The sequence below is a fragment of the Lissotriton helveticus genome, chromosome 1_1, assembly GCF_964261635.1.
Source record: "Lissotriton helveticus chromosome 1_1, aLisHel1.1, whole genome shotgun sequence".
Taxonomy (NCBI): Eukaryota; Metazoa; Chordata; class Amphibia; order Caudata; family Salamandridae; genus Lissotriton; species Lissotriton helveticus.
The window spans coordinates 1031958853-1031972160 of record NC_136057.1 but is presented as its reverse complement, the minus strand read 5'-3'; the positions used below and the strand labels follow the sequence as shown (position 1 = coordinate 1031972160).

Sequence of the window (13308 nt, the reverse complement as noted above, 5' to 3'; positions counted from 1 at the left end):
GCGGTCGCAATCCTCGCAGTGCTTAAAGCCGGGCATCCCTACGGCACCAATCGGAGTCGAAAGACTTCGAGAAATGATCAAAAAAGATCAAAAAGGTAGTCAAAAATTGACTAGGGTTACTGCTTTTTCCAGATCTGCGCTTGCTGGCGCGGAAAAAAGAAGAACTGACGTCAGCACGCGGAGGCGGCGTCTAAGTACTCCGACGACATCATCACGGCGCCCACGACGCGCAAGGGTACTGCTACGCAAAAGTTTCCGGATCCAGTCTGACGCCTGGGGATATTCTAAGGTAAGGAATCTAATACTAACGTGTCTCTTTCAGATTATCTCTTTAGGTGTCCCTCAGGGCTCCTCTTTGAGACCATTGCTGTTTAATATTTATATGACCCCGCTTATCTCTCTGATTGGATCATTTGGGATAGAAGTCACATCATAAGCAGATGATACCCAAATTATCCTTTCCTTAGATGATACTACTCGAGATGTAGAAACTAACTTCAAAAGCTGCCTAGCGGCGGTCTTTCAATGGATGAGGAACAACCACCTTAAATGCAACTCAGACAAGACAGAAATCCTCCCGGTGGGGAAGGATGTTCTGTTCCTTTCTGAGAAGTGGTGGCCGGAGGGTATCATCCCTCCGCCAGATGTGGTCAAGTTGGCAAAGAATTTGGGAGTACAATTTGATGAAGGACTCTCCTTTATCCCTCATGCGACAGCAGTAGCTGGGACATGCTTTAGTATTATCAAATCACTAAAAAAATGATTTCACTTTCTTCCGCTGGCAGCAAGGAAATCAGTGGCAGTTGCCCTGATTCTCTCGCGTTTAGATTATTGCAACAGTTTGCTCGCGGGAGCAAATCTTCAAGAAACTGCAGGTGGTACAACATGCTGCGGCACGAGTGGTGCTTAAACTGCCACAAAGATCGTCAGCATCTGCAGCATTGAAAAGTCTGCACTGGCTTCCGGTGCACAAGAGAGTTCTCTTTAAGATACTCTTGATTATCTTTAGAGCCAGGTTGAGTTTAGGACCCAAGTATCTGATAGGACGCATTACTCCTTACACTACAATGAGGTCCCTCAGATCATCCTCTGCCAATTTGCTCAAACTCCCCACTTTCAGATTGAACGAAAAGGAGGAAAAACTGTGGCAGTTCTTGGGACCAAAGCCTGGAACTCACTTCCATCACTGTTAAGGCTATTCAACACAGAATCCGAATTTAGGAAGGCCCTGAAGAAGTGGATCTTTACTGCCCCAGATGAACTATGCCTTTCCTTCATTTAGCACTCTGTTGGTTATTCTCACTCCTCTCTTGGATAGCGCCAGGATACTCCTAACGGAGTGACAGTCGCGCTCTATAAGTAGCAAATTACATTACATTACAAATCCACTTTTTCACTTTCTTCCGATTTAGAATGGGTCTGAACTCATTCTTTGGTCCTTTCGTCTTCAGAAGAAAGTAACAAGAATAAATTCCCATTCCTTTGTGAGGAACTTGAACCTTTTCACAGCCTGTTTTTGCAAGAGGATGCAGACTTCTTGATCATGTTGTCCAGATGAGAAGGCAATGACTTCTTTGGTGGAACTGCTGGTGTTGGATACTTGAATCTGACAGCATCAATTGTGCAGAGTATCCAGAAAACTGGTATGAACCTTGCCTCCTCTAATTGCAGGAAGAAAGGAGGACAGAGAGGCATGCTGGCCCAGGAAGAGGAGGACACCAATTGCCTTGGCTCCAGCCCTACAGGCCTGTCCCATGTACCACCTGATAACAGCAAGAACATAGGTGAGATGTGCAGCCAGTAACCACCAGAGCCCGGAGGAACTGCCCAGCAACCTTCCGACAGACTGTCTGTCTCCCGTGAGCACCGGATTTGCTCAACCAAAGACTCACCTCCAGAATCCGGATACTGGTGTCTCTGTGATTCTGCACCACGCTGCTCCCACACCAGAGTTAGCTCCCACACTCTTAGTACTTACCCAATTAAGCCTCTGCTATACCTCTGGGGACTCCCTGGATTCTGTGCACAATATACCTCATTTTGGTATAGTATATACAGAGCCAGCTTCCTACCGTAACTAAACTGCAAACCTTCGCAAGTCTTACTTACCTTCTACCCTTCTACTGTGAGATCCCCGGTGTGGCATCTAGGCATACCATACAGGGTAGTCGATGTAATCCAAAAGTATTCCAAAAGTAATTACTGAGTAATCAAAACTGTTTTTTTACCCAATACAAGCTTGTAACGATTGCAAAGTCAATCACAACTGCATTTCCTAGTAAAATCTTGCATTTGAGAGAATATTTCACTTACCCATGCCAAGTTCTGCTTGGTTTTAAAAATAAAACATTAGTATAACGTTTTTATACTTACCTAATTAGTCTGGATTCTGTCTCTGAGTGTGTGCCTTCAGTCTTGATTGAGTGAATACAATAAATTCTTTAACACGCCCTCTGGATAACCCTAACTGCTCAACTACACGATCTCAAAGAGAGCTATTAGTACTTACCTAATTTAGCCTCTGCTATACCTCTAGGAACTCCCTGGACTCTGTGCACACTATACCCTACTTTGGTATAGTTTTTATATAGAGCCAGCTTCCTACACTATTGCACCTTCCTAGCAGTACGTTAGCGCTCGTTGCTTTCATAGTAGTGCCACACAGTTTCTTTCCCACTGAATCCAGTTTTTTGCTCTCATTGTCAGGAGGAACTGCAGAGGAAAAGAGCTATGATGTGATGCTTGGGAGCTACTGAGGATATCACGTAATCATGCGGCGGATCTGTGGGGAGGAACAAAAGAATCCTGGTCAGCAGGTCTGAATTTCTTCTGTAGACAAGAAGGTGCCGCCTTGACAGAGTGCAGGGGCAAGAAAAAATCCACGGTAATTTCAATAAGGCCTGGTAACAGAGGAAATAATGGCCTTGAGATGGACAGTTTGTGCAATGTCTCAAATATTACAGATGCCAGTGCTGTAATTGCCGTAAGAAGGATGTTCAACTTGGCACCTCTAAAAGGATCTACTCGAAGGCATTGATGACATCCACAGGCTGTAGCCTAACGGTAGGATAATCTGTAAACGTAGGTGAATAATGGCCAATGGATGTGGTAGTGTGATGGGGCCTTGAGGACCTCAAATGGAATATGGCATCCCTTCTAAGTCTAGTACGAGACTCTCTGGAAGACCTGACTGGCATTGGTGACTTGAATACCTTAACTTCGACCTTGAACTATGGCGAGGTCTGGCATGTCGAAAACAAGATCTGGACTGTCTTAGTGAAGGGATCACTGGTGTGGTTACTTGCAGAGGCCCGGCAGGTTTGCCTTTAGGAATTTCCTGTGGAGGAAGATACTAGGAAGGTGGCTGAGGGGGTGGATGAGGAGGTGGAGAAGGGGAATCGTAATGAGTGTATAAGTCGGTCTGGAGGAGTAATCCCTGGAGTACTCAGTCTCATTCTGATGTAAGCCTCCGTGCTTTCATACGTGAAAGCTACTTTGCCGTCTTCTTTTTAACAGCGTTCCTCGACGTTGAGCCATGTTGACTTTGGATGTCTCAATGTCAATGACCTCCTTCTCAAAGACATATGTGTCCTCAACACCAAGCTAGCCCTTAATAGCGAGCAAGCAGGTGCTGTACCTCTTCTCGAAGGCGATGTCCTTGATGCCGAACAGGGATATTGTTTCACACCTTGCCGTCTCTTTTTGGATCTGCCCCTGCGGGTGTCCCTAGAGGATGAGACAGGGGCGCTGGTAAAGGGAGCAGCCTCTCTTTGCCCCTCAGATGTGACTGCACACAGCAATTTTTGTCTTTCATGTTTCTGCTTGGCCACGCAGGCGAATCTTCTCATGTTCTCTCAGGGCGCGTCTGGAGAGGGAGATGCAGTGATGATACCTTATGGGATCATGAGAATCTCACAAACATAAGATGCAGATCAGCACATCGGTGATGGTCTCTTTTGGCCATTTTCCTGCCACAATCTGGTCAGGTCACAAAAAGATGCCAGTTTGCGCAAAAAAATATTTCCAGCCAGATAATTACAGAAAAAATACACTGCCACCTAAAGGATAAGGTGGGACACTGGACATCAGGGTGCTTCTCAAGGCAAAGTATTCCATTGTCTTTTTTCACATGGCTGCAGCCTAAACAGTTACATGACCTTACTTTCCCTATCATTCACTTTAAAAGAAAATCAAAAGGCTTGGTGAATGAGAATTTTTAAATGTCACTTTTCTTTCACTGTATTCTCTTCTATCTGTTAAAGTAAACAACTGGAATTGGCAATATGGTCTGTTTTCAGGTTGCTAAATCAGAATTTTGTGTCACATAAACATCCTGGCCTGTCCTATGTAAAACAAGGATACTATACAAAGTGTGACTTTGGAAAGAAAGCCCCTGTACCCCCGCATGTCAGGCAGGAATGTTTCAGTGCTTATGATTATTAATGGAGATTCCTTAAAGGAGAAGCCTTTCTCCTTTTCACTGACATTACATATGGATAGCCAAGGTGTGGTCAGTGATCATGACAAGAGATTTTGCCTATCCCGGAGCGTTAACAGAACATCAATACAACTTAGTAGAAAGCTGATCCATGGTTTAAGGAGCCTTACCGGCCTATCGAATGACATGATCTCCCAAATAACTTCAGCTACATCTGGAAGGGTATAAGGTGGCAGACAGAAACAACATGTGTGAAGCAGCTGGTTTACTAGCTGCTGTCCGACTTGGCTCAGCACTTGACGAATCAGGTCTTTACGTACTTCAAAGTTCTCCTCGTGCTGAAAATTAAGCAAAAAGAAAAATCTATAAAGTAATCTAGTTTGACATTCATAATTATACAGATCCAGCTTATTGCATAACTAGCATGTGTTTTGTGAGTCCTCTGAGCAAAATAAGTCCTCACAAATCAAATATATTTCAGCAAATAAGTAACAAGATTTACTTGCAGAGACAGTCCTCAGCCATTCAAAGACACCGTTATCCATACTGGATCCCCAGCCCCATTCCTCCTTATTAAAGCTACAATTTGCCTGATAGAGTGGCACATAGAAGCATCACTGCACACCTAAGACCTCTCAGATAAGAAACAAGTTACTTATCTGAAACAGTTATGCATCTTGAAGGTTTTCTCAATTCATATGCCATGCATATATCCCACCATCAAGTAGCTGGAGTCGGACAGAACTACTTTTTTTGTTAAAATCAACCTTTTTAGCATTGGAAGAGGTTGTGTCTCAAACCAGGCACCTTAAGAGAAGGCAGTTAAACAGCTATACCTTTAGATGGCTTTTAACTCGTGATTATATATAATGCAGTAAAAAATGTATTCTATTCTTCCTTACAGTGTTTATCTTTAGAATACAAAGGCTGTTTTTTGTCAAAATGTTATTAGACTGTGGGATTCTGTAGTGTGTGGTTTCTTGAAAATATAGAGATATGATTTATCATTTAAAGTTGTTGGCATTCCTTTTGTCTTGGGGTCTGTTCCGATAGCTTCCGATCTTGAAACACAGTTGTTCTAGGCTTTGAAAAATGTGTGTATGTAGTAGTAACTTGCCCGTAATCCTAGTTCTTCTCCACAAGATTCATTATGATTATAAGCATTGTTCCCCCACAATTTATAAAAAAATATTTATAAAAAGGTATCTATAATAGTTTTAATCTTTAAAAAGCCAACTTAAAAAAAGAAAGAAAATATTTTAAAACGCTATGGAAAGATTATATTGACTTTTTTGATTTTGATAATAGGTTAGTGAATATTTTTTCCTGTAAGCAATACAAACAGCTAAATTAATCCTTGTTGAAGAAAACTGCCACCTTGAATCTGCCAAATCAAGGAGGTACAGAAGTACCGCTTCTTGCAAACGGTATAGATCAATATTTTTGCGAAGACACTAGATGCAGACCTTTTCCAGCTAGAGGAGAAGAGGAAGTTCTAGTAGAAGGATATCTGGCTTCTCTTGTAATGCTCATGCAGTCTTGTAGATGATGTCCATATTGCTAGAGTCCAGGAGACAAGAAGCAAAGTTGAACGATGGAACTTATGTGAAGTGCCACACCCAAAATGTGTCTATCTTTATGCACTTGTTTATCGTCCCGAAGTCTCGAATAGGACGGCATTCCTGTTTGGGTCCTCTCTTTTGAACCAGAAAGTAATTGGCAAACACTACCTTTCCTTTCTGTGCTAAAGTGACCAGTTCCACGGTTTCTTTGATCAGAAGGGTGCTGACTTTCAAACAATGCCACTTTCAATGGAATTGAGATGACTTCCTTGGAGGAATAGCTGGAGGAGATGATGAAACCTCAGAAATTAGCCATTTTTTACAATATTAAGCACCCATCTGGCTTTTCGTCCACTCTTCAAGATTCCTTGCTGATGTCTCCCCATAATGGGGTGAACAACAGTAGAAGGAATTCACTGCTTGGTGTCTTTTCCTGTGGCCCCGGATGTATGCTTACCACTTCCTCTTCTTACCAGCGAGGTTGAAAGGATTTTTGATGTTGTGACTGTTGGTGCTATTTCGCAGCCACTGAGAAGACCGAATCCTCTGTTGGTGATAATGCCTATCGTTTTTCAAGGCACACAGCTTTGAGTGTTTCCAACTCTGCCTTCACATGCTGAATTTAACTGTACATGTTCCAAACAGAGGGGTTCCAGAAAACAGAAGGTTTAGAATTTGCTGTTTGGCTTCTGGTTTCATGATAGTAAGGCGGGGGTGAGGAACGACAAAGGGCCGACTATGACAGAAGCCATGGGCAGCTTAATCCGCTGAAACAGCATCAGCACCATCATCATCACCCCCTCCATAGGTGGAAGTTGTACATCTAATACTTCTGCAGTCCTTAGCATAACAGCAAAGGAGGCACTTTTCTCAGTAGCAAGAGCAGGAGGACACAAGCCCAGTACGTAAATAAGCCTCCAGGCCACTGGCATCTTGAAGTTCCTCATACTAGTTTTCTTTTCTTTTTTTTAAACATTATTTATTAACATTTCCGTACAGTCAGTACATCGTAAATTATACCAGGTGTATCATATGATGAGAAAATATACATAGGAACTACTGGACGGTCTGAGAATTACATCTTACTTTCAGAGCATGTTAGCATAGTTACATTACATTTTCATCATACGGGAAAGGAGCACATGTGGGGAAAAAAAGTGTAATGATAATGCTATTTATAAAGCGCACAAATACCAAAATGGTGTCTCGGCACGGAGGACATCAAGTACCCTGCAATGCGCCCCTCACTGAAACAACCAAGTTTTCAAACTTTTTCTAAAACTCAGGAGGGAACTTGCCTTCCTGATGTCTAGTGGAAGAGAGTTCCACAGCCCGGATGTACTGTACTGGAAGCTCCGCCCGCCCCAGTGCAAGGTCCGGATTTTGGGCACCACCAGCAGTTTTGCGCCCGTTGAACGGAGCTGTCTGGCTGGCTGATACCACACAAAGAGCTTCTGAAGAAAAGACGGATCATTCTGCGTCAGGGCTTTGTAGGCCACACAAAGAGCCTTAAATGTGATTTGTTGCGCCACTGGCAGCCAGTGCAGCTTCCGAATTTCCTGAGACAGACATATACCGAGGCAGATTCAGCAAGAGACGAGCCGCCGAATTCTGCACTACCTAGAGTTTCTTCAGACACTGCTTTTGAGCATTCAAATAAAGCCCATTGCAGTAGTCCAACTTTGACTGAATAAGGGAGGTAACCACCCTTTTCTGCGTATGAGCTGGAATATAGGGTAGTACCTTCCTAATTTTCTTTATGAGGAAGTGTGAAGCAGACACAATGGCATTAGTTTGTTGACCAAACGTCAGTCTGTTGTCAAACAACACAGCCAAGTTTTAAAGCATTGGCGGCAACTTTGCTTAATAAACATTTCCTGATTGTCTTATATAAAGGTTAGCTCATATGCCGATTAGCATACATGCATGCTTTCTTTGTGGATCTATCTGTGGGGATGATCCGACAGCACCCTACATCCCTTCTGCTTACGCTTGCTATATTCCAGCGGTGCACCACTTCTATGTAAAGAAGATGGGCAAGGTGATGGGACTGCCCGATATGAAAGGCTGTGACCACCTTGGGCAGGAAAGAAGGACAAGTCCTCAAGACAACCTTGTCCGGATGGACAGAGAGGAAAGGAGGTCTAGAAGATAGAGCCTGGAGCTCACTCACTCTCCTGGCAGAGGTGATGGCAACCAGGAATGCAGTTTTAAGAGTTAGCAGAGGAAGAGGACAGTTATAAAGTGACTCAAAGGGAGCGCACATCAGAAAAGTCAGAACAAGGTTCAAGTCCCACTGAGGCATCACAAAGGGAACAGGAGGGAACATGTGTGTGATGCCTTTCAAGAATCTATTTACAACATGGGACTTGAAAAGAGAAGGCTGATCAGGAAGCCTAAAGAAGGCTGAAATGGCTGAGAGGTAGCCCTTGATAGTGCCCAGAGCAGAGCCCTGCTGGGCAAGAGAAAGAAGGAAGAGGAGAACCTCTGAAAGGGGGGCAGAGAGTGGATCCACAGCCTTTGCTGTGCTCCATGCCACAAATTTGTTCCACCTGAAGGCGTATACCATTTTTGTGGAGGGATGCCTGGCTGCTAGAATCACAGCGCAGACTTCAGGAGGCAACTCAAATGGCCTCAACTGCCGCCACTCAATCTCCACGCATGTAGGTGGAGACTGGACAGGTTCGGGTGGTTCCGTCCCCTGCTGCTGCAACAGAAGGTCCTCCTGAAGAGGTACACGAATCAGGGGATCGACTGACATGCTGAGTACCTCGGGATACCAGTATCTTCGTTCCCAGTCCGGAACCACAAGGATGACTTGGGCCCGGTCTCACCTGATCTTCAGCACTTTGGGCAGAAGTAGTATAGGCGGAAAGGCGTACAACCGATTGCAGCTCCACTCACGATGAAAAGCGTCGCCGAGCGAGTGCCGCATAGATCTAACCAAGGCTCTCCCCACTGCTGAAAGAGACCTTGTGCCACGTCCGAGTTCAGACACCATTCAAGATCCATCATTTACCGGTGGCTATGTTAGTCCGCTCTGGCGTTCAGGGAACCTGCCAGGTGTTGAACCACCAGGGTGACGCCCTGGTGTTCCAGCCATGTCCGGAGGCGCAGAGCCTCCTGACAAAGGGTCCACGACCCCACCCCGCCTTGTTTGTTGCAGTGCCACATGGCGGTGGTGTTGTCCATGAACACCTGCACTACACTTCCCCGGACAGAGGGAAGGAATGCCTTAATTGCAAGTCCGATCGCACTCAGCTCCAAAAGGTAGATATGGAGCCGGGACTCCGATGGAGACCAGAGGCCTCTGATCTCCGCCTCTCCCCTGTGGCCCCCCCCCATCCCAGGAGGGATGCATCCGTCACTACTGGGTGCTCCGGTTGGGGTAAGGAGAGGGATCTGCCGCTGACCCAATCGTGGTTCGTGAGCCACCACTGCAACTGACTCGCAGTGCCCTCCGAGATCAGGACATGGTCGGACAGGTTGCCCTGATGCTGTGCCTACTGAAACTTCAGGTTCCACTGCAGAGCCCGCATCCGCCACCTGGCGTGATGCACCAGAAGGATGCAGGAGGTCATCAGCCCCAGAAGCCGCATTGTCAACCTGACCGAGACTCGGGATAAAGGCTGAAAGATCGAAATCAGAGCCTGAATATCCTGAACCCGCTGTTCGGGAGGATAAACCCGAAACTGCGCAGAGTCTAGAACCGCTCCAATGAAGAGGAGCTTCTGAGAGGGGCACAGGTGTGACTTCGGCACATTGATGGAGAACCCCAGCAGGTGCCGGAGGTCGGCCGTAGTCTGGTGGTGGCTGACGACTGTCTAGGGCGAGCACGCCTTCAACAACCAGTCATCGAGATGGGGGAAGACTGACACCCCTAATCTGCACAGATGAGCTGCGACCACCGCCATCACTTTCGTGAACGCCCGAGGGGAGCTGGTAAGGCCGAAGGAGAGCTTGGTAAACTGAAGTGCACGTGGCCTACCGTGAACCGCAGGTAGCGCCGGTGGGCTGGCAGGACAGGGATGTGAAAATAAGCATCCTTTAAGTCCAACGCTACCATCCAGTCTCCCGGGTCTAGGGCAGCCAGAGTCAGCATTTTGAACTTCTCCTTCCGGAGGAAGCCGTTGACGCTCTTGAGGTCCAAAATAGGACGTAGGCCTCCTTTGCCCCTCTTGGGTCCCAGAAAGTAGTGGGAATAGCAACCACGTCCTACCTCTGGCCCAGGAATGCGCTCGATGGCCCCCTTGGCTAAGGGGCCATAACTTCCGCCTGCAGAAGTTGCAAGTGATCCCCAGACATGCGGTGGTTCTGCAGTGGCATGGCTGGAGGGGTCACTCGAAGGGGAGGGAGTAACCCCTTCGGATGATTTGCAGCACCCACCTGTCCGACGTGATGGATCACCAGTGGAGGAGGTGATGGCGTACCCTGCCCCCCACTGGCATCGGATGGGCCTGAAAAGCCAGACTAGGAAGGCTTTGAGGCAGATGCTGCGGGGCGCATGTGGACTGACCCTGCTGTTGTCCTCCGGTACCGTCACGGCGGTAACCACATCCACGACCGCATTGAGACTGGTTCTGCGGCCTGTGGCTGGCTGGACGAGTGGGGGCGCCCCTTCATTGGCCACGAATGGGGTGAATAGCGGAAGTTTGCTGGCGCTGGCCTAGGCCCAAGGACTTGGCCTTGGAGTCCTTAAAACGTTCTAGCGCACTATCTGCTTTGTCGCCAAAGAGGCGACGGCCATCGAAGGGCATGAGCGTGGCCTGGACATTCCCAGAGAAGTTGGCACACCGCAACCAGGCAGTGGCGATGAACCGCCACCGTCATGGAAATCCCTCTGCCCAGCCAGTCAGTGGTGTCAAGTCTACATCTAATCGAGTACCGTGCTGCATCCCGCCCCACCGCCAGGGCTTGGGTGAGCCGTGTCTGGGCCTCCTCTGGACACTGTGGCAGCACCTCCGCAACCGTATCCCACAGAGAGTGGGTGTAACGGCCCAAAAGGCAGGCGGTGTTGACAGACTGCAGCCCCAAACTCAGAGAGGAGAACAGTTTCTTCCCAAACTGATCATACCTTTTGGATTCCCGATCCAGAGGAGCGGTCGGGAATGCTGTCCGGGACATAGAGGCCTGATGCACAAGTTACTTACCTTCGGTAACGATATATCTGTAAGAATGAATATGCTACTTACCAGTATGCATCTGTTCTTGGCATGTAGGGCTGCTAACATTCATATCTTAGCATTAGATCGCCGCCTAGTGTTGGGTCCGGATGATCGCACATTGTTGTCCTGGAAGAGTCTTCGAAGTATCCTGAGATAGGTGGCTCCTCCCCTGGACTACAGTGCGCATGGGCATCGGCTCCATCCCCAGATTGTTTTTCGCCATTGTGGCAGAAGATGGAGTGAAAAGTGTAAAGGATGTCCATGCTAATGAATAAATACAATAGTATATCTGCAGCTGCGACAGGCACCGGGGAGGAGGGCGGTGCGATATGAATGTTAGCAGCCCTACATGCCAAGAACAGATGCATACTGGTAAGTAGCATATTCAGTTCGAGGCATGTGGGCTGCTAAATTCATATCTTAGTATAGAATACATAGCAGTCCCTCCATCAGCGGCGGTTGCCCGTGCCAGCTGCAGAAACCTGAAAAAGTGTTTTGAGAACAGCCTGTCCTACAGCAGCTTGCTGCTTGGAATGCACATCAACACAGTAGTGTTTTGTAAAGGTATGTGGTGTAACCCACGTGGCTGCTCTGCAAATATCCTCCAAAGGAATGTTCCCTAGGAAAGCCATGGATGCCCCCATTTTGCGTGTGGAGTGCGCCCTTGGGGGTATTGTTAAAGTGCGCTTGGCCTTTTGATAACATATCTGGATGCACTTAACAATCCATCTGGCTATCCCTGCTTTGGAAATAGGGTTGCCTTTGTGTTGTGGTGCGAAGGCAACAAAAAGTTGTTTTGTCTTTCTAAAGGGTTGTGTTCTGTCTATGTAGTACATCAACGCCCTCCGTACATCTAAGGTATGGAGCATTCTTTCTGCCACCGTTTGCGGGTTTTGAAAGAACGCTGGTAAGTCAATAGTTTGGTTGAGATGAAACTGTGACACCACCTTCGGAAGGAATTTGGGGTTAGTGCGTAGCACTACCCTATTTGGATGAATTTGAATGAATGGCTCTTGGATTGTGAGCGCTTGCAGCTCACTGACACGCCTTAGAGACGTAATAGCTATTAGGAAAGCTACTTTCCACGTGAGGAACTGGAGTTCACACGAGTGCAGTGGCTCAAAAGGTGGGCCCATCAGTCTGGTGAGGACCACATTGAGGTTCCACACCGGAGCTGGCGGTGTTCTTGGGGGAATGACTCGTTTCAGACCTTCAAGGAAGGCTTTGATGGCGGGCACTCTGAAGACAGAGAGATGCTGCCTGTTTTGAAGATAAGCCGCTATGGCGGATAGATGTATCCGAATGGAAGTGTACGCTAGATTGCACTTGTAAAGATGCAACAGATAGCAAATGATGTTGGGGATAGACGCATCTAGCGGGTTGATGTCATTGGCTGTACAGTAAATGACAAAACGCTTCCATTTTGCAGCATAGCATGCTCTGGTAGTTGGCTTCCTTGCCTCCTTGATGATGGTCATGCATTCCGGAGGTAGGTTAAGGTATCCAAACTCTAGGACTTCAGGAGTCAGATCGCCAGGTTGAGCTGTTGCGGATCTGGATGCTGAATTTCTCCATGGTTCTGCGTCAAAAGACTGGGCGTGAGGCGCAGTCTTTGATGCGGCACCACTGAGAGTTCGAGGAACGTGGTGTACCAAGCCTGGCGCGCCCACGTTGGAGCAACTAGGATGAGAGTCATCGCGTGCTGCCTTAGCTTTCTTGCGACCAGCGGTATTAGAGGGGCTGGCGGAAAAGCGTACGCAAATTTGCCTGACCAGTTCATCCATATCGCATTCCCCTGCGACTGTGGGTGAGGGAACCTGGCGGCAAAGTGTTGGCATTTTGCGTTTTCTTTTGTGGCAAACAGGTCTATCTCCGGATGACCCCACTGCTGGAAGTACGGGTGGAGGACAGATGGGTGTATCTCCCACTCGTGCATTTGATGGCTGTACCTGCTGAGCAGATCCGCCATCTGATTGTCCTTTCCTGGGAGGTGTTCTGCCATGAGGAAAATGTTCCTCTGAATGGCCCACTTCCACATGCTCTGAGCCAGATGAGACAGCTGCGGCGAGTGGGTGCCTCCCTGCTTTTGAATGTAGTACATCGCAGTCATGTTGTCCGTCCGGACTAACACTACCTTGTTGCA

The 13308-nt window shown here is 47.3% G+C and overlaps 1 protein-coding gene across 3 annotated transcripts in view; it reads right to left on the bottom strand.

Moving 5' to 3' along the window:
* Positions 1-13308, bottom strand: part of TNPO3 (transportin 3) — a 1288661-nt gene that overhangs the window by 140694 nt on the left and 1134659 nt on the right. For all 3 annotated transcript variants that reach the window (XM_078677788.1, XM_078677785.1, XM_078677786.1), the window contains exon 20: positions 4609-4776. In XM_078677788.1, the coding sequence (XP_078533914.1) occupies positions 4609-4776 (168 nt within the window). The remainder of the gene's footprint in view (positions 1-4608; positions 4777-13308) is intronic.